Here is a 21,816-nt window from a genome sequence, read left to right as displayed (position 1 = left end):
TCTGCGTCTGCATGTTTTCCTGTCTGTTCTATTTATTATTTGTACTCATATCTGCGTCTGCATGTTTTCCTGTCTGTTCTATTTATTATTTGTACTCATATCTGCGTCTGCATGTTTTCCTGTCTGTTCTATTTATTATTTGTACTCATATCTGCGTGTGCATGTTTTCCTGTCTGTTCTATTTATTATTTGTACTCATATCTGCGTCTGCATGTTTTCCTGTCTGTTCTATTTATTATTTGTACTCATATCTGCGTCTGCATGTTTTCCTGTCTGTTCTATTTATTATTTGTACTCATATCTGCGTCTGCATGTTTTCCTGTCTGTTCTATTTATTATTTGTACTCATATCTGCGTCTGCATGTTTTCCCTCTTTTTATGAATTTTTAATTCTACTGCTATTTTTTTTGGTTTTATTTCTTTTTTCTTTTTTTTTTTTTGTTTGTTTGCCCGGATTTGTCCATAAACTAAACGCAATTTATTTGACATATTTTAGGGGGACAGCCAAGACTCCGCCGTCAACGTCGGCGTTCCCGCCCACTCTCCCCAACCCCCAGCCAACACTCCACCCCAAATCTTTCGCCTATTCCCCACTCCTCCCCATCCTTCCCAGACCCTCTCCCGGAAATGTCGGGCCTCCTTCCCCTCCGTCCCACTTCCCCCTCTCCTCCACCCACCCCTCTTCCAATTACCCCCTCCCCGGAGTCCAGCATAACTCCGCCCCATTCTTTGGGGAATGACGGATCCTCCGAGGAGGATCATGGAGGTTTTGCCGGAGCTCCCGATTTGTTTCCCGGTATGTTTTTTATTTTATTTTTTTAAAGCACAAACTGTTTGTATGTAATCATGTGTCGTGCCTTTCTTCGTGTTTTTGTGGCTTGACTTTTGTTGATTGTGAAGGTTTGCCTTTACCTCTTCCTGGTGATTTAAGCATACACATATCATACCTGTGGGAATTTGTACCTAGGCCTTGTATTTTTGCCAGCCCACCCTTTTTATTTTTGTTTTTGGGTTTAGGAGTGATTTGTTTTTTTTTTAATGTTTTTCTGTGGAGTCCCTATTGTTGTATTAACCCACACACTTTTCTCACCCACAGAGGAACAGAGGCGTCGGCAAGAGGTGGCGGATGTTGTGGGGCTGATGCGCCACCATGTAATCGGCCTTCTGGTGGCCCTCGACCGGCTGTCTGGCCTCCTTCGGCATTAGTTTTTTTTTTTTTGTTGTATTTGCCAAATAAATTTTTAAAGACAAATATACGTTGTGGCTCATTTTTAAAAACCAAAACCAAGATAGTTTAGCCTGACATAAGTTCCTGCAAGGATTTCCCTTTTTTAAAAGTTAGATTGTGTTTTGTCTTTGTATGTCAAACAGACACCAGAAACACATAACAGTAACAATGTAATTTCCCTTTTTGGGTGTAGTGTCAATTTCAGATTTCTACATTTTCCAGGTTCCTACTTGGTGCGCAAGCTGCTTAGGCCAATCTTACAAATCCCAAGGTTGGGCCAGGCTTCCTTTTGGTGTGGATTGGAAAGCTGAAAACATATTTCAGTTTTGCTCAACTGGCGTCAGTACTGGTTTACCCCTTAGTCAAATGTAACTTGTGTTAACCTGGTTACACTTGCTGTTAACGACCCAAAAAAGGAAGACCATTTCACTCTTCAAACATTTATTCACCACATAACAGAGAAAACAAAGTGGTCACTCCCAAAAAAAATACACAGTGATAAATTCAAATACAACACATACCAAGAAAAAAAAAAAAAAAAACACAAAATCAAGAACTGGTTGACGAAGGACCATGCCAACATGATTCCACAAACATGGCGTTGCGATATGGGTTCCAGAATATATGCCCAAAAGGACCAGATCCAGGTTTGGTAAGGGTAGCAGGAAGTAGTGAGCGTTGGAGTGCCAAAGATTATGTGAACAAACAGAAGATGGTGAGAAAATTAAAAATAAATTAGATGTTTGCCAAAAAAAACAAACACATTAGGTATAAACACTGGAGTTTTGAACAAACTTACCTAAAAAATCTGGCCACCACATCATCGCGTATGGCCCCCCCACATACTGACCTTCGACCAACCTCGGGGGGGCCATCCTCAGGTAAGGCATCCTCTGGCTGCATTGGGACACCACTCCTTATGGCAATGTTGTGAAATATCCCACACAGGACCACAATTTTAGACACCATATCCGGCACATACATGAGCTCGCCACCAGAGCGGTGGAGGCATCTGAATCGGACTTTTAAAAGGCCGATACAGCGCTCCACCACTTGCCTGGTGGCTGTAAGTGCGGAATTATACGCACTTTGTGGCCCTGGTGTGGGAGCCAAATAAGGAGTGAGCAGCCAGGACATGCAAGGGTATCCACTGTCTCCTGTGAACAAAAATAGACCACATCAGGAACACTGTGTATCAAGCTTAACATTGTTATGTACTAAAGGTCTCCACTTACCCAGAAGCCACGCATCACCAGCTTGTAGGTTGGTTAATTTCTGCCATATCCCTGATTGCCGGATGACGAAGGAGTCATGTGCACTTCCTGGTAATTTAGCATTCAGGGACAGGATCTGGAGGGAGGCATCACATACCACCATTACATTCAGGGAGTGATAGTGTTTCCTGTTTCTAAATATTGCCTCCAGCCGTGCTGGAGGCTGAAGTGGTATGTGAGTACCATCCACAACCCCTATGATGTGTGGGAAGCCAGCTATTTGGTAAAAATTGGCCTTGGCCACACTAAGGGCACCCATATCCAAAGGCATTTTAATAAAATGATGGAGGTGCTTGAAAAGTGCCTCCATCACTGCCCTCAGGATCCGGGAAAAGGAGGATTGGGAGATGCCCGCCACTATTCCCACCGTTGTTTGAAACGATCCTGAGGCACAGAAATGTAACACCGCCATAAATTGCGTCAGTGGTGGTATTGCTGTTGGACTGTCAATTTGCCGCTCAAGATCACTTTCTATTAATGAGAGAGTGTCTATGATGATTTTGGGAGGTAGACGGTAGCGTCTTAAAACCTCATCATCGGGCATTCCAAAAAGGGTGACACGTGTTCGAAATATCTGGGGCCTTGCATGCCTACGATGCCTACGCCTGGGACGAGTTTGAGGTTGGTCGTCTTCCGGGAGCAGGGCCAGAACAATTCGCCCCAGATCTACCTGAAATTCAAAGTTTACAATGTAAGGCTTTTGACCCACCCCAAAAGTAAGAAAAAACAACTTAGCTTTCTGATACCATCCATAGCTGCTTACATGCCGGGGTATTGTCATGATACGTATAAACTGTAAAAAAGGCAACAATGAGACTTCAAAAATTTAGAGGGTGTTTTTTTTGTTTAAAAATTGTTGCAAGCCAACACTGAAAATAGCGGAAAAACACATTTGGCCATCGATGAAAACTACATTGCACACCGTACGTCAAATAGGGTTCAAATGGACCCAAAAAATGGAAAAGGGAAAAGCAAAACTGGATTATATGATGAATAAGCCGTCAAAAATGCGGTAAATTATTCGCAAATGCAAGTCACTACACCAACAGTCAAAAATGCGGTAAATTATTCGCAAATGCAAGTCACTACACCAACAGTCAAAAATGCGGTAAATTATTCGCAAATGCAAGTCACTACACCAACAGTCAAAAATGCGGTAAATTATTCGCAAATGCAAGTCACTACACCAACAGTCAAAAATGCGGTAAATTATTCGCAAATGCAAGTCACTACACCAACAGTCAAAAATGCGGTAAATTATTCGCAAATGCAAGTCACTACACCAACAGTCAAAAATGCGGTAAATTATTCGCAAATGCAAGTCACTACACCAACAGTCAAAAATGCGGTAAATTATTCGCAAATGCAAGTCACTACACCAACAGTCAAAAATGCGGTAAATTATTCGCAAATGCAAGTCACTACACCAACAGTCAAAAATGCGGTAAATTATTCGCAAATGCAAGTCACTACACCAACAGTCAAAAATGCGGTAAATTATTCGCAAATGCAAGTCACTACACCAACAGTCAAAAATGCGGTAAATTATTCGCAAATGCAAGTCACTACACCAACAGTCAAAAATGCGGTAAATTATTCGCAAATGCAAGTCACTACACCAACAGTCAAAAATGCAGTAATTCATTCGCAAATGCAAGGCGCTACACCAACAGTCAAAAATGCCGTAATTCATTCGCAAATGCAAGACAAAAAATGGACTTACCCAACTCGAATATATAAGATGTCCTCAAAAAACTTCTTTGGGTCCGAAAACAAAAAAAAACTAAAAAAGATGAAATGAGTGTTAAACAAATTAACTAACCACAAAACAGAAGAATACACCAATTGGCCACAAATTTGAATGCACAAAACTTACCAAATCAGGAAAGGATGTTGAAAAAATGAAAAAAATGCGAACGGAAAAACCAAAGAAATGTAGCAAAAACAAACAAAAAAACAACTCTCCAAAATCCTCCAAATGCAACCAACCAACCAAATCCAAACCACTTAACCGACAACACTCCAACAACCCCACCTCGAATCCACACACACCAAGCCATAAATAGTGTTTATTTTCCCGCACAAATTAAGGATGAATCATAGGGACGCACAATCAATGATGCGGCCGCAAACTAACGACGCATGTATAAATACGTCACGAAATCACATAGAATTTCTGGATGATTTCATGCTGGAAGCAGAGACATGGCTTCAAACCAGGGAAACAATGGTCAAAATTGCGGCGGTAAGGCCTTCATGCATTTTGTGTCAATGAGTATTTTAAAACATAATATTGTGCAAGTTGTGAAGTGGCTAAATCTGCATATTTACCCAAATAGGTGAGGAGGATGACATGGAAGAGACTGCTGGCCCCAGTCAACCCGCCAAAGCTGCCAAAAAAAAAAGGCAGCCACATTTCACAAGCAAGGAGATGGAGGTTTTGATCCAGAAGTGCGTTGACATCCTGCCCCAGGCAGCCAGGAATATGAGCCAAAGCCAGAAGTGGAGAATGTGGGAGGAGGTCGCCGTTGCTGTCAATAGGGTGGGTGATTATGTCCGTCTAGCCCGGGATGTCAAACGGCGGTAAGTAAACACTTTCCCATCCTATAAACAAACCCCATTGTAAAAAAAAGGATAATGGTTCCAAATTCATTCCACAGATGGGCAGACTTCAAATATCGTCTAAAACAAAAACTTGCCGACAGGGCTAGGCATGCAAGGGGGACAGGTGGGGGTCCCACCCCTGTGTCATTGGAGTTGACAGACTTAGAAGAGATGGCACAGGGGTGTGTGCAGGCTGTGGAGGTGTTTGGCGTGTCCAACATGGATACGGACATGCCAGACTTTGCGGCTCCTCATGTTGGCCAAGGTAAGTCTTGTGATGTCACCAACTCAGAAATGCTATTGTGCCAATATGTAGATTCTAATGTGAGTCTTTTCTCCAATTTCCTAACAGAGACAGAGGCGGATGAGTCTGCTCCAGAGGGGAGCCTTGGCCGCAGAATTTCTGCTGACTCTGCAGGGGAGGAACCAGTACATCCGGCTGAGGACCCTGCAGAAGCCAGTCCAGGGCGTGCCCCCTCGCAGGCAGTGGGCCTCCTCACAGAACTCAATTTTAAATCGGATTGCCATACGGAGATTCTGCAGAGGATGGACGCCAGTCTGATACGGGTGGCTGAGGCCCTGGAGCAAAATGCTGCGGCCAACGTGACCATTGCTCAGGCCCTGGCGGAAAATACCAGGGCCAACATCCGCATCGCCGATGCCCTGGAGCAGCTCGTTCGCCAGCACATGGTGGAGCCGACCTCCCTTCCTGCCGGAACATCCAGATCCTCTACCTCTGGCACAACATCAGGCAATCCTCCAAATGTGCCTAGCCCTGTGCCTAGTCCAGAGGCCACAACATCTGCCTCTGGACAGGCCAGCCCGATGGCATCCCGGACCCGGTCTGGCGCCCACCCTCACCCAGCCAAACGGGCGAGAAAACGGTGACAGCAATGGCGACTTTTCCCACTTTCCTTCTGTGCTTGGCTCATATTCCTTTCTGGTCAAAACTTCCCTCTCCTTTCTTGTGAAATGTTTTTAAATTTTGTATTTACGCTTATGTTAGTAGTTATGTTTTTTTTTTTTTTTGATCAAATATCTTGGCCACAAAAAAAGGCAATACAATATTATGCCAATTTGTTTGTGTGTAAACAATAAATTAAAAACAAAACACTGACATTGTATTGTGACATTATTGTACAAATGGGTTACATTTAATCCTGGCCTTAAACGAAAAAACTGACCCTCTTTTTAAAAAAAAAAGGCCTCTTTAAGGAACGTTTAAAAAAACACATAGCGATGCAAATTCCACAGTAAACCAAAAAAAAGGGGAGCTAATTAAAAGATGATGACATTATTGTTACAATAGGCCATAACCACCAAATTGTGGCCAAAATAAAACCCCAAAAATGTACGCTAATTGATTGTGTAATCATGACATTAGCAGCTCTGATTTCCACCTGCGTATGCTTTTGTGCTATCCCAATAAACTGCTTTCCAAACACATACCAAGCCGGATTTCAATCCAACACTAATTACTTTACTGACCAGCCGCGATTAATCGCTGCACCATCGTGGAGTCCCGGGACGGAGGAGAAGGCCATCGCCAATGTGGTCGAGTAATCCTGACCCTAAGCTGTGCGAGCATTTTGAAGGGAAAGCGGATGTTTCAGTGACGTATGAGACGGTCCGAACACATTTGACGTTCGCATCTGCTAATGTATGTACGCCCCAAAAACGCCTCGCCACGCCTGCGTTTTTTCATCTCCACCCCCGTCAACACCCAAAAACGCCCTGTTCTGTCAATCACATTTGACATGTCACTTCCTGTACGCTATTTTAGGAACGAGAGAAAAAAAGCTCGCAATCTGCCGTACGCACATGCGCGGTGTAACACCGACGCATGCGCGGTTAGTCAACATCGGAACGCAACGAGCGTACTGTTGTTAACGTGCGGCTCTGAATGAGGGCCAATGATTCTAATGGAGCAGACACACGGGACGATCGTCAACTATATCAATATCGTTGAACGATCTCCCGGTTGTGCTGGATGATCGATATCGATCATCCATCACACCACCAACCCGCTAACGACCCGGATCAACGATCGCGGGTCTTTATAGTAACCTGGTCAGTATCGACAAGGTTGGTCTGCATGCACAGGCGATGGACGATATCATTGCATGAGCGAATGATATCGTCCATCGCCCGTCCATGCAGGCCAACCTGGTTGAAGGTGGCGAATGCTCCCGCAGTCAAGCTCCGAAAATATTATATTTTGGCCCGTGCATGCAGGTCAACCTGGTCGATATCAACCAGGTTACTATAAGGACTCGTTGATCGCGGGTCGTTGGCCATCGCTGGTGGGTTGCTGGTGTGCTGGATGATCGATATCGATCATCCAGCACACCCGGGAGATCGTTCAACGATATCGTTATCGTTGACGATCGTCCCGTGTGTATGCACCATTAGAATCATTGTTATTAGTCAATAGAGGAGATTGTATTATATATTCTGATCATTTACTTTAAATTGATACGTGCCTGCGCATCGCAGGTCATTGTTGGGTTGGAGGCACCGAAATATGCATGATATGAACGATAACTATATGATCGATATCGTTATCATTCATATCGTGCATTTTAATCGTACCGTGTTTACGCACCTTAATGAGCTAAAAGTTAGATCCTAAGTGCTATACATAAATAAAGCAGTGCCAAAGGAGCTACCCCTTAGGGGCCTATTCATCATGTTAATTATCGGGATCCGAACGGACTCCGGCACGTAGACAGCTGATGCGATATCAGCTGCCCCCGTGAGCAGCTTCACTGCTCCTTTTCGGAGCAGTGAATCCTTCCACTGCTCCTATCGGAGCAGTGACGGGAATGCGCATGCGCGACCTACAGGTCACGCATGCACACAAGAGCCCTGACGTCCCGCGGAAGTAGCCGGACAGGGGCAGAGAGATCCAAAAGGATCCTTCTTTGCAACCCGGACCTTCTCCCCTAAGGGAAGGAGCGGGTTGTGATGCCGGAGCAATGAAGGTGGCGAATGCTCCTGCAGTCAAGCTCCGAAAATATTATATTTTCGGAGCTTGATGAATACTGTCGCCATACTAGTGTATGGGGACAGCGGGCCATTCCGCTAGAGGAAGGTAAGTAGGAGATATCTGTGATATCTCCTGCCTTACCTCCTTGATGAATGGCCCGATAACTTAATTTTCACAATTGCAGGTGAAAATGTGCATTTTCACCTGCTTTTGTGAAAATTAAGTGATGATGAATAGGCCCCTATATGTCAGATGCATCACTGAAGCATAGCATTCCCCCAATGGGACCTCAATGCCCAACGCGATACTTCCACTGTTTGCTGCTTTCTCGTCCCTTCAGTATTCCCCCGCAGGCTGGCCATACCCCACTGGCACAGTTCAGTCGTGTGTGTGTGTGTGTGGGGGGGGGGGCATATTACATGTGTGTGCATATTACATGCACTTTCGGGCGCCATGGTTCCACGCTACTCCTCTGCACTAGTATATATGGGTGGGATACATAATAAGGGGTTATTTTCATGTAATATAATATAAAAAAAATAAGAAAATTTGCAACCAGGTGTTACATTTTCAAAGAAGAAATACGGAAGAACTGCATCCAAAACGGGATACGTTCGATATCCTGGAGATCGGGATGCGCTTACGTTACCGGCTCCGGCATCCCGACCGCCGGGATACCGAAAGTAAGTAGTGGGGTTGGGGGGAGGGTTAGAGTTAGGTTTAGGGGCTAGTGGTAAGCATTAGGGGGAGGGTTAGGCACTAAGGGTTGAGGGTTAGGTTAGGGTGCCAGAAGGGGGAGGTTAGGGTCAGGCACTAAGGGGGAGGTTAGGGTTAAGGTGCATATACACACAACGATTTTTTGAAGGATTATCGATAACGATATCGTTCAATCGTTGAAAAAATCGTTCATTTTATGAGTTAAAACGATGAATGATTATCGTTCATGCGCGTTCACGTTTGTAGTTTGTAGTTCAGTCAAACTAGCGTTCCCGCTAGGCTGTTTTAGTGGGGCGCGGCGCCCTGCCCTTCTTCTGGAGGGCAAAAAGCATCCTGCCCTCCAGAAGGAGGGCAAAAAGCCCCCTGCCCTCACAGCCTGCGGGTGCCGTCTTCACCCGCGGGACACAGTGTCCCGCGGGTGGAGAAACGTGCGGTGACCCAGTCACCGCTGGAGAATAGATGCCTGGGGCATGCGCCCGGCATCTATTCTCACTGTCTGCAGCGCTTGGGGGCTGCCCGGCGTGTCCGTAAGTGCCGGGCACGCCCCCAAGTATGTCAAAAAGGGGATGCGTCTTATAGACACGCCCCCTATTCATGGCCACGCCCCCTTTTTGGACGCGCGCGCCACAAAGTTGCCCTCTCTAGCTCCGGCACCCTGCCTGCCGCCGGAGCAAGAGTGAACACTACAAACTGACCAACTCAACGATTTTCAGAAAGGGAATATGCAAAAATCGTTTGTAGTTCAAAAAAATCTTAAGATAAAAATTACATTTAGTAAATGAACGATTTTAGTAAACGATTTTCATTCATTTTTCCCTTGAAAAAATTAATGAAAATCGTTTACTAAAATCGTTCATTTACTAAATCGTTGTGTGTATGTGTGTACCTTTAGGCATCAAAGCATACCGACCAACAAGGGTTAACCCTGTCGGGAAGCCAGCGTCAGGGTTCTGACCGCCAGGATCCCGACTGCCGTCATCCCATACCCAACCCCTTTAAAACACCTCAGGTAAGACCCATGACTACTTGCAGGTTCATTGTGCTCCTGTAACCAACTGCTGGGTTCTAAGGTTGCTCAGCAATAGATCATAAAAGTGAGGCAATGTTGGATAATGGCTCAGCAATTTGTTACATAGCTGTGTCCTGGTTATGCCACTCCCTCCTTATTTCTACTAACACAGGGCCTGATTCAGCAAGGAATGCAACTGCTAATATGTACGCAATCGGCTGATTATTGCATACTGTGCATGCGCGATCCAGCCACTGCGATCGCAGCAACTACGCAGACCCATCGCAGAGTGATTGACAGGGAGAGCCATTTGTGGGTGGTGATGGGGACTGGTCAGGGAAATGCAGACATGCCAGTGCGTTTGAACACCGTTGCATGGGCGTGCATAATTTCCACCACTGCGATGCCTGAGGCCTGATAGCGTGCACTGAAGTCAGCAATTTCTGAGTAAGGTCAGAGCTTGTGCATGTGTGCGTGAGGCTGCGATGGTACTCGATTGTACCGATGTTCTCGCAGACTTGCTAAGCATTACGGCTGTGTGTATAGTAAAATGGGCGTTATGTAGTGCTGCGGTGGCATTGCGATTGCAATTAGCATACTATCGCAGTTGAACTGAGGGCCTGATTCAGACCCGGTCGCAAGCACTGAGCGCTCGCAACCGGGTCGATGGTGGTCCACAGCGCATACACACGACGGAGCCGGCTCCGTCGCGCGCATGCGCGAGACCCGGCTAGCGACGGGCACTCCATCGCTCCGGGTCTCGCACCAAAGGGGGCGAGCTGTCGATGTTGAGTGACAGCTCGCCCCGTTTGGTGGGCGGGCCGGGGGAGTGGCTGCCCAAATGGAGGCGTTCCCATGAGAACGCCTGCCGTTTGGGGGCGGCCCCACTGACATCACAAGTGATGTCAGTGGAGAGCTTTCGGCTCTGTTAGAGCCGAAAGCTCTCTGGGGCTTGCGATGGGCGAGACGCTACCACAAGGGTCTCGTCGCAAACCCGATGGTCGCGATGGTCTTGACTATCGCGACCATCATCCTGGCCGCTCACAATAGCTGTGGGTGGTCACCCACAGCTATGTGAGCGGCCAAGGGGCCAAGAGGCCGCTCCAAAAAAAAATAAGCCTGGCCCTGATTCAGAGCGAGCGCTCTGTCAGAGCGAGCGGCTCGGAATCTGGCCCTGAATGCATAATAGCTATTGCATTCGCAGTTGTGATCTGTAATGAAACAGGCCCACAGTTCAAAGCATTATACTACGAGAAGTCCATTTCTCTAGAACTCTCACAAGCACTGTTGGAACAGACTGGAAGGATTGAGGAGCTCATTCAGAGTTGGTCGTGAGCGCTGAGCGCTCACAACCGACTCGATGTTGCCCCACAGCGCATGCACACGACGGAGCCAGTTCCGTCGTGCGCATGCGCGAGACCCAGGCACTCCGTCGTTAGGGGTCTCATAGCAGACGGGATGAGCTGTCGATGTTGAGTGACAGTTCGCCCCTTTTGCTGGGCGGGCCGGGGACGTGCCCGGCCAAGCGGAGGCATTCCAGCCGGAACGCTTGCCGTTTGGGGGCGGCCCCACTGACATCATTGCTGATGTCAGTGGGGAACTTCCTGCTCGAACAGAGCAGGAAGCTCCCTGGGGCTTACGAGTGCCCAGACCCTACCCTAGGGTCTGGTCGTAAGCCCCGATGGTCGCTATGGTCTTTACCATCGCGACCATCGCCCATGTCGGTCGTTAGAGCTGTGAATGAGGTCCTGAGTCCTCTAGGGGGTTTCTGAGGGCATAGGGAGTCCCCTAATTATTACATGGAGAAGGGGACAGGTCATACTAAGGATTTTTTTTTATCTGGTACATTGCAATTGTCACTTGTGATTTATTATTATATAATACTGTATTTTGTTCACTTTCTTTTCTAAGCAATCTTGTTTTAGAAACTGGGAGTCTCATTGTTTGCAGAAACTGTTTGTGGGGCAGCCACACATTCTCAGACTCCCCTTATTCATTAGTATAAGCAGATATACATTACAGGAGAAGAGTCCACTCTTTTACACATATTAAATCCTACTGCATGGCAGGATTTCCTGAAGAGACCAGATTTGGCTGAGATTAAGGTGTGCTAGCAGTGGGTGGGAACTTCCTGACTTCCATATTACTGTTCCCTCCTATAATGCAAGCTAGTGACTATGTCTTTAGGGTGTGCAGCACAGAGCAATGCTGCACCATGCATAACAATTCCTGGCCATATTACAAAATTAAAAAGCATAATGGTAGATGAGCTGTCTCATGTGGCCACCTGGTCTAGCTCTTGCTTTCTTTTAATAACTGCCGTCTTCACTCAGTCTTTGTAGTTCAGTTGTAATGTAAGTTGGTAACATGTTTCTTCTGTACAGCTGGAACTTTGGAGATGGTAGCCCACTGTTGAATAAAAGCGTTTCTGTTCCAAATGATCTTCAGCACCTACCTAAAGAGCCCCTGATCACTTTGAACATGACAGAAAGTCACTTCTATACTCAGGAAGGTGAGATCATGGAACAGGAACAGCAATATAAACTTGTACTTGAGAAGTGGAGGTCTAATCCTGTTTTTTTTATTCACAGGACAATATGAAGTGAAAGTAACTGCATATAATAATAATGACTCAGAGATCACATGCTCAGTGCTAATAAAGGCTGTTCTACCACTGACCTCAGTGATCCTAACAGTATATCATTCATCTCTGGAACTACATAAATCTGCATTGTTTTCTGCTGTATGCCTACCCTCCCACTTTGCAGTGACGGTCACTTGGAATTTTGGTGATGGGTCTGGAGTTGTACAGAGCAATGACCTACAAATGACACATGTCTACACATCCGTCGGCACTTATAATGTAACAGCAACTGCCAGTAATGAGCAAAGCCATGTAAAAAGAACATTGATGATTACCATTGAACAGCAGATTGAGGGTATTCAGGTATTGAGCAATGGGCCTACTGAGCTTGGTACAGAAACCATAGTCACCTGCTCACTAACCCAGGGCACCAACGTTACATGGAGCTTTTACATGGGGGATGGTAAATCCTATATTAATCAGTCAGATGCACAAGTAAAACATAGATACAACCAGCAGGGTAATTATACTGTTATGGTAAATGGAAGAAATGCTCTGAGCTCTGTCAGCAAATCACTCATTGTGCAAATTTGCAGAATACAAATCACCAACATTGTTCCTGCTGTTGCCACCACCCTAGTCTCCACTCAACTTACTGCATGGCTCACCATGCCATCCACATTGCTTAGGTTCAGATGGGACTTTGGCGATGGCAGCCCTCCTATTATAGTCCATGGAAAGGCAGGTGTGGTTTATACCTATCTCAGCGCTGGTAATTATACACTGAAACTGTTGGTGAGTGGAGATGTAGGGAGTGATGTTTATAACACAGTGATAATAGTAGAAGAGAAGATCATCACTGTGACAATTAATGCATCAACTACAGTAGCTAACATATCCCAGCCTATTTTCTTCTACGCCTTGGTGCAGCCTTTACTAGATCATCACCACCAATACTGGTTTCAGTGGGATTTTGGTCTGAGAATGCTACCTGTGCACACTTCATCGCCGGACTCTCATTGGACTTACATGCGTGAAGGAGAATACAATGTAACAGTATCAGTCTGGAATCATGTGAGCCAGCATCAAGTGCAGTGTTATGTGACTGTGCAGCAACCAATTTCTTCCATATCTATAGAACACAGTGGTGGAGATGTGATCCCACGTGGTGTGGAGAAGATATTCATTGCTAAGATCAGACCGGATGTCGCTGCTCAGTTTGTTTGGAAGTTTGGGGATTCATCCCCTGCTTATATTGAGCAAAATGTTACACACACCTTCTATGTGTCAGGTAACATAACAGTTACTGTCCATGCAAAGAACAATGTGAGCCACAGTAAAGCCTCCATTACATTGTACGTACAAGCCCCGATCACAGCACTGTCTTTGAGTGCTGATCGTGTACTAGCAAAGTCTAATCAAGCCATCAGTTTCTTGGCATCTATGTCTAGTGGGGATGCAGTGCAGTATTACTGGTCATTATGTGAATTATGTCCATATCTAAGTGGGACCTCGAACATCTCACATATGTTTTCTGATCCTGGTGTCTATATGGTTAGTGTGCAGGCAGAAAATAAAGTGAGCTCTGTCCAGTCTTTTGTCATGGTGGAGGTGCAAGAGCAAGTGCAGGGTGTTAGCATATGGCAAGAGAACACACAAGTGAATGAGTGTGCTGGACTTGCTGAGCCCCTCACTCTCACAGCTCATGTGATCAAAGGTTCTAACCTTACATACCGCTGGGTCTTGAAACCTGGGCCATGGGAAAGCCAGAACTCCTCTATCACTTTCTACCCATCTGACTTGGGAGAATTGTGTGCAGAGGTTTGGGTAGAGAATGCATTGGGATCAGTATATGCACAAACCCGACTCCAAATCATAGAGAGGATAAGTAATGTTTCTATACAATGTTCTGTTGGCACTGTACCCCTCGGCACACCTGTGAGTCTAACTGTTCTTGCTCAATATGGCACTGACATGCAGTATACATGGGGCCTTGGCGAGGGGTCATCTGTACATAGTAGCCAAAATCAGACAATTACCATAAAGTACTACATCCCAGGCTCAAAGGTAATTACTGTTACAGTATCCAATGCTTTGAGTTCAAGCACTCAGTCAACAGTGGTGACAGTGCAGGAAACTGTGTCCAACATTAGCATTGACATCAAAGGGACATATAACCTTCAACTAGCCATGCCACACAAAAAAGTTTTATTGTGTGGCTCTGCAGAACGTGGCACCGAGTTGATGTGGGAATGGACGCTCACTGGAATTAATGGAGATTCCAAATACAGTACACAGAATGCGTCACACACCTTCTCAGAGCCTGGTCAGTATTGGCTGCAGCTTCAGGTTTGGAACTCAGTGAGCAGTGCTAGCATATCCCATATGTTGGTTGTACAGGATATAGTATCTGGCTTTATTGTCAGTACAGAGAAGACCGATGTCTGTACAGGGCAAGAGGTCAACTTTTGTTACAGTGTTCAAAGTGGCACAAATGTGACTTTCACACTGACTGTTCCACAGCTGAATCTTTCCCAAGTTCAACTTAAAATGTGTGGTCATATTTACTTTCACTTCTCTGGCACGTATGAAGTTTTGGCATATGCATTTAACAATGTGAGTAGAGCCAATTTTAACCTTAGCATTCATGTGCTGGAGAGAGTTAGAGGTCTGAAGGTGCTGAGGCTACCCTCGTCTTGGCCTTTAAGGCAGACTCTGCATTTAACTGCCATGCTGGAAGTTGAACATCTCTCAAGCTTTCGCTGGATCTTCAAACAACTTGGGCAACCTGAGCATTCACTTACAGGGCATAGGGTAGAATTCACTCCTCTGGAAATAGGAACACTCCATATTCTTCTCAATGTCAGCAACCCTTGCAGCTTCTCCTCACTCATATCACCGGTGATTATACAAGCACCAGTGACTAGTGTTTATTTGGAGAGCAACAGTAAAGAGGTCTTTCTGAATCAATGTATCACATTTACTGCTGTTATATTGGATGGTTCAGACTTAATCTTTCAATGGACATTTGAAGACTCTGAAAAAAATATCACAGGTGTAGAGAGGTCTGTTGAACATTGTTATAACCATACAGGAGAACTTGTGACTCGGGTATCTGTGTTTAATCGTGTGAGCTTGGTTCATGCTCATACAACAGTAATTATAAAGTCACTGAACTGTGAACAGCCACATGCCTGGCTGGTGGAATCTCCCCCAGTTGTGTACCAAGCTGTTGGTGGTAGTTTTGAGGTAAGTGTTGATCTAAGAGCCTGCACCAAATATAGGGCGATATACCTATGGCAGTTGTACAGAGGTTCAGTTTGCTATGCCAAAATTGTAACCCTCCCAAAACTGGACACCTTCAAAACTCTGTTAACAATCCCTGGAGGCAAATTGAACATTGGAATGCACTGCTTACTTTTTACAGTCCGTCTTCAAGGAACCCCCCTCTCAAATAATGTTATACACAGGTTTGAAGTAAAGCATAGTTTGCTGGTGGCCCAGATACATGGAGGATCAAAACGGACTTGGCCAGCAGAAACAGACTTGATTTTGGATGGCACAGAATCCTACGATCCTGATGTGTATGAGGGACAACAAGAGACAGATATGGAGTATGAATGGAGCTCAGAACCACTTGAGAGTAAGGTGAGAGGGGGTGGGATGACTGTCACGATAATTTGATGTTGAAATAAAAGAAATGTTATTTGATTTAGGGAGAAATTCAATTACCCGTGGTAAATTATGTGGGATAATTGTTCCCCAGGGGCTATTAAATTAGCCTTGAAAAGCAAATGCCGGCAGCTATTGTCCTGGATTATTTTTCGGGACATCAGCAGATTCAGAGAAAAAAATTCACGATAAATAGCCCGGTTTCAGGATGACGCCAGCGAAAACACATAGGTCCGTGAACTGATCACTGATTCTATGGGGGCGATTCAATTCAACGCGAATTGAATAGCGCCGGTAGCGAGCTCACGGAGTTATTCAATTCAGTGCGCTTTGTGGTTGGAGAATTGCTGGTTATCGCGCCTTAACAAAGGTGTTAAGGTGCGGTAACTGGCATTCTCTGACCAAAGTGCCGGGCGTGCGGCTGTTAGCGCCGCGCTAAGCAGAAAAACTGCTGCACGCCCAGCACTTTGGTCGTATTTCTCCCATCCCCAGGGTAGTGCTAGAAGAAATCCTTAGTGCGCCCAAACAGCGCAGTGTATTGAATAGCTGCGGGAGCTCCCTCCCGCGTCTATTCAACATCGCGTTTAATTGATTTCCCCCTTATGTGTTTTCATGCAAATCCCAACAAATTTCCCATGAGAAAAACGGGCTCAAATTGAATTGTGCGCTGACAAAACGGTGATAAAGGGCTCTATTCACAATAGTGACGATGTTGCCCCGAATGTTATCGGCAACATTGTCACAATTTTTTATCAATTATTACATTTTAAGTCAGCTATTTATCATTTTTTGCATTAACGCGCTGTTCCTGCGATGTTGCAGTAGGCATTGTTTTCGAGATTCTGAAAACAATACCTTTTGTTTCTTCTTCTGCACATGCTCAGTCATGCGCTTGGGAATAGTCTCCGTCCCTGCTTTGTGGTGACCGCCAATGAGTAATTCCAACTAGAGCTTGTCAAAACTGTCCAATTGATTTACATGTGCACATGGCTTTATATTAGTCTGTATACTTTTATATTTATGTGCTTGACTGGGCGGAGTTTCAAGATGCTGCAAGGAGTTATGGGAAAATGTCTCTCTATTCCGGGAGTTTTCGGGAAATTCTGAGATGGCGTTATATAAAGTAAATATTTTTTTAGTAATTTGACGCTTTTTGCTTTGCTGAATAGCAAAAAAGCGTTATAGCACTGTAGAGTAAGTGGTAGGAGAGACTATAAGGGAGTAGACAGGTTTGCAAAATGATTACATTCGATTCTTCAAGTATTCTACCATGCAATTACTAATACGGAATTAGGGGTATTAAAGTACGGGTTTTAGAAGTGGACATTTAACTAGCACCTTTTAGAAGATAATAACTAGAATCTGATTCTAGTTATTATCTTCTAAAAGGTGCTAGTTAAATGTTAAGTAGAATCTGATTGGTTGCTGTGGGCAACATCTCCATTGCTAAAAACCTGCACTTTAGTAAATATACCTCTTTACTGTTTGGTGATTTCCTTGATTGGATTTAGGATTTGGATTTAGGAAAACCAGCAATTGAAAACTTATATATGACCAACTCTAAGATGACCACTTGATTTAACTAAATGTTTCTTTTCTGCTCCTTAGCTCCATGTGAAGTTAGGAAATTAATAATACCTACATGGATCATTTTAAACGTTTAAGGTGTTTTAATGTATAAAACAGTCTATAAAGACAGTTAATAATCAAGATGTTCTTGTATGAAGGGTACAAACTTAAGGTACCCACACGCATAGCGATCTGCACACGATGAGCCGATGTGTACGATTTCCCTTGAAAGTCTCCCCGGCAGCTCTGCACACGATCTCTACACGATCTGCACACAATTTGGTGTCCAATCTTCATACGATCTCTCCTGCATCCAGACTTTTACAGTGCATCGCCTCCTAGATTGTCAAAACTTCCTTACTGCACGGCAGATCTGACGATGCGATGTGCGACCAGCGGGGACGCGCATCGCATCATGATCGTGAGTGGGGACTCACGATTTACTCTCAATTTGGCCATATTTTACACGATCTGTCGTTCTAATGTGTCAGAATCAGATAGATCGGGTATAATATCGCTGTGTGTGTGGCCAGCTTAACTGTTTTTAAGTAAGGGTACAACTGACTGTTTTTAAGTGAAACAAATATGTGTTTGAAGAATGATGTCCCTGCTAAATAAGAAATCTGTTGAAGACTCAGCGGTAAATTTACTAAGCGTACATTTAGGGTTTTTCTTAAAATTGCATGAAAAGCCAACTTAAGATAACAAAAGACAGCATTAGACCATCAGAACAAAAGTGGAATACTTTTAATAGACAGCAGTAAAAGCCCTGTATTTACTAACTGTCGGGTTTGTAAACCCGATAGAAGCTGCAGAAACATTGCAGCTGAATAGTTAAAAAAATTAGATCTGCTTGTGAGCTGAGTTTTTGCCCGAAGCACTGCACAAATCAGTATGTGCGTACCTCCCCTTCCCAAATTCAATAACCAGACCAGCCTGTGTGGGGATCCCCCTATTCTCCAATAACCAGCACTGGGCTGAACCAGCCAGGGGGGTTACTCTATAGTAGGGTGACGCACAGTGTGATCGCTCCCCTCCAGGCAGAGGAGAGGAGACTGCTGCTGCTGCTCAGCAGCATCAAGCAGTCTCCCTGGTCTCCCACTGCAGCCCAGCACACAGCAGCATGTACTGGGCTGCTAACAGGTAAGTGCTATGGGAAGCCCCCACCGGGTAGTTGGTACCTGCTCCTCCACTCTTGGCGCTCCTGCAAGTGCAAGCTGACAGGTCACTTGGAGACATAGGCCCTCATTCAGAGCCGCACGTTAACAACAGTACGCTCGTTGCGTTCCGATGTTGACTAACCGCGCATGCGTCGGTGTTACACTGCGCATGTGCGTACGGCAGATTGCGAGCTTTTTTTCTCTCGTTCCTAAAATAGCGTACAGGAAGTGACATGTCAAATGTGATTGACAGAACAGGGCGTTTTTGGGTGTTGACGGGGGTGGAGATGAAAAAACGCAGGCGTGGCGAGGCGTTTTTGGGGCGTACATACATTAGCAGATGCGAACGTCAAATGTGTTCGGACCGTCTCATACGTCACTGGAACATCCGCTTTCCCTTCAAAATGCTCGCACAGCTTAGGGTCAGGATTACTCGACCACATTGGCGATGGCCTTCTCCTCCATCCCGGGACTCAACGATGGTGCTGTGATTAATCGCGGCTGGTCAGTAAAGTAATTAGTGTTGGATTGAAAACCGGCTTGGTATGTGTTTGGAAAGCAGTTTATTGGGATAGCACAAAAGCGTACGCAGGTGGAAATCAGAGCTGCTAATGTCATGATTACACAATCAATTAGCGTACATTTTTGGTGTTTTATTTTGGCCACAATTTGTTGGTTATGGCCTATTGTAACAATAATGTCATCATGTTTTAATTAGCTCCCCTTTTTTTTGGTTTACTGTGGAATTTGCATCGCTATGTGATTTTTTAAACGTTCCTTAAAGAGGCCTTTTTTTTTTTTTAAGAGGGTCAGTTTTTGCCTTTAGGGCCAGGATTAAATGTAACCCATTTGTACAATAATGTCACAATACAATGTCAGTTTTTTGTTTTAAATTTATTGTTTAAACACAAACAAATTGGCCTAATATTTTGTTGCCTTTTTTTTGTGGCAAAGATATTTGTTAAAAAAAAAAAAAAAGCCATAACTGGTAACATAAACGTAAATACCAAAATTAAAAACATTTCACAAGAAAGGAGAGGGAAGTTTTGACCAGAAAGGAATATGAGCCAAGCACAGAAGGAGTGTGGGAAAAGTCGCCATTGCTGTCACCGTTTTCTCGCCCGTTTGGCTGGGTGAGGGTGGGCGCCAGACCGGGTCCGGGATGCCATCGGGCTGGCCTGTCCAGAGGCAGATGTTGTGGCCTCTGGACTAGGCACAGGGCTAGGCACATTTGGAGGATTGGCTGATGTTGTGCCAGAGGTGGAGGATCCGGATGTTCCGGCAGGAAGGGAGGTCGGCTCCACCATGTGCTGGCGAACGAGCTGCTCCAGGGCATCGGCGATGCGGATGTTGGCCCTGGTATTTTCCGCCAGGGCCTGAGCAATGGTCACGTTGGCCGCAGCATTTTGCTCCAGGGCCTCAGCCACCCGTATCAGACTGGCGTCCATCCTCTGCAGAATCTCCGTATGGAAATCCGATTTAAAATTGAGTTCTGTGAGGAGGCCCACTGCCTGCGAGGGGGCACGCCCTGGACTGGCTTCTGCAGGGTCCTCAGCCGGATGTACTGGTTCCTCCCCTGCAGAGCCAGCAGAAATTCTGCGGCCAAGGCTCCCCTCTGGAGCAGACTCATCCGCCTCTGTCTCTGTTAGGAAAAATGCGAAAAGACTCACATTAGAATCTACATATTGGCACAATAGCATTTCAGAGTTGGTGACATCACAAGACTTACCTTGGCCAACATGAGGAGCCGCAAAGTCTGGCATGTCCGTATCCATGTTGGACACGCCAAACACCTCCACAGCCTGCACACACCCCTGTGCCAGCTCTTCTAAGTCTGTCAACTCCAATGACACAGGGGTGGGACCCCCACCTGTCCCCCTTGCATGCCTAGCCCTGTCGGCAAGTTTTTGCTTGAGACGATATTTGAAGTCTGCCCATCTGTGGAATGAAATTGGAACCATTATCCTTTTTTTTACAATGGGGTTTGTTTATAGGATGGGAAAGTGTTTACTTACCGCCGTTTGACATCCCGGGCTAGACGGACATAATCACCCACCCTATTGACAGCAACGGCGACCTCCTCCCACATTCTCCACTTCTGGCTTTGGCTCATATTCCTGGCTGCCTGGGGCAGGATGTCAACGCACTTCTGGATCAAAACCTCCATCTCCTTGCTTGTGAAATGTGGCTGCCTTTTTTTTTTGGCAGCTTTGGCGGGTTGACTGGGGCCAGCAGTCTCTTCCATGTCATCCTCCTCACCTATTTGGGTAAATATGCAGATTTAGCCACTTCACAACTTGCACAATATTATGTTTTAAAAGAATCATTGAGACAAAATGCATGAAGGCCTTACCGCCGGAATTTTGGCCATTGTTTCCCTGGTCTGAAGCCATGTCTCTGCTTCCAGAATGAAATCAACCAGAAATTAAATGTGATTTCGTGACGTATTTATACATGCGTCCTTAGTTTGCGGCCGCATCATTGATTGTGCGTCCCTATGATTCATCCTTAATTTGTGCGGGAAAATAAACACTATTTATGGCTTGGTGTGTGTGGAGTCGAGGTTGCGTTGTTGGATTGTTGGCGGTTAAGTTGGTTGGATTTGGTTGTTTGCGGTTGGAGGATTTGGCGGTGTTTGTATTTTTTTTGGTTTGCTACAGTTGTTTTGGTTTTCCGTTCGCATTTTTTTGGTTTATTTTTTGCCATCGTTTCCTGATTTGGTAAGTTTTGTGCAGTCTAATTTGTGGCCAATTGGTGTCTACTTCTGGTTTTTTGTTTGATATTTTTTTTTTAACACTAATTTCATCTATTTTAGTTTGTTTTGGCTTTCGGACCCAAAGACCTTTTTGAGGGAAATCTTATATATTCGATTTTGGTAAGTCCATTATTTTTCTTGCATTTGCGAACTAATTAACGCATTTTTGACTGTTGGTGTAGTGACTTGCATTTGCGAACTAATTAACGCATTTTTGACTGTTGGTGTAGTGACTTGCATTTGCGAACTAATTAA

The 21,816-nt window shown here is 45.2% G+C and overlaps 1 protein-coding gene across 1 annotated transcript in view; it reads left to right on the top strand.

Moving 5' to 3' along the window:
- The window catches only part of LOC148511851 (polycystin-1-like), a 157,779-nt gene that overhangs the window by 38,911 nt on the left and 97,052 nt on the right, over positions 1-21,816 (top strand). The window contains exons 13-14 of the mRNA XM_088482602.1: positions 12,206-12,333; positions 12,413-16,053. Coding sequence (XP_088338728.1) covers positions 12,206-12,333; positions 12,413-16,053 — 3,769 coding nt within the window. The remainder of the gene's footprint in view (positions 1-12,205; positions 12,334-12,412; positions 16,054-21,816) is intronic.

The sequence above is a fragment of the Taudactylus pleione genome, unplaced genomic scaffold (genome assembly GCF_031769625.1).
Source record: "Taudactylus pleione unplaced genomic scaffold, aTauple2 ptg000290l, whole genome shotgun sequence".
Taxonomy (NCBI): domain Eukaryota; kingdom Metazoa; phylum Chordata; class Amphibia; order Anura; family Myobatrachidae; genus Taudactylus; species Taudactylus pleione.
The sequence above is the reverse complement of the archived record's forward strand: the minus strand, read 5'-3'. Positions and strand labels throughout refer to the sequence as shown.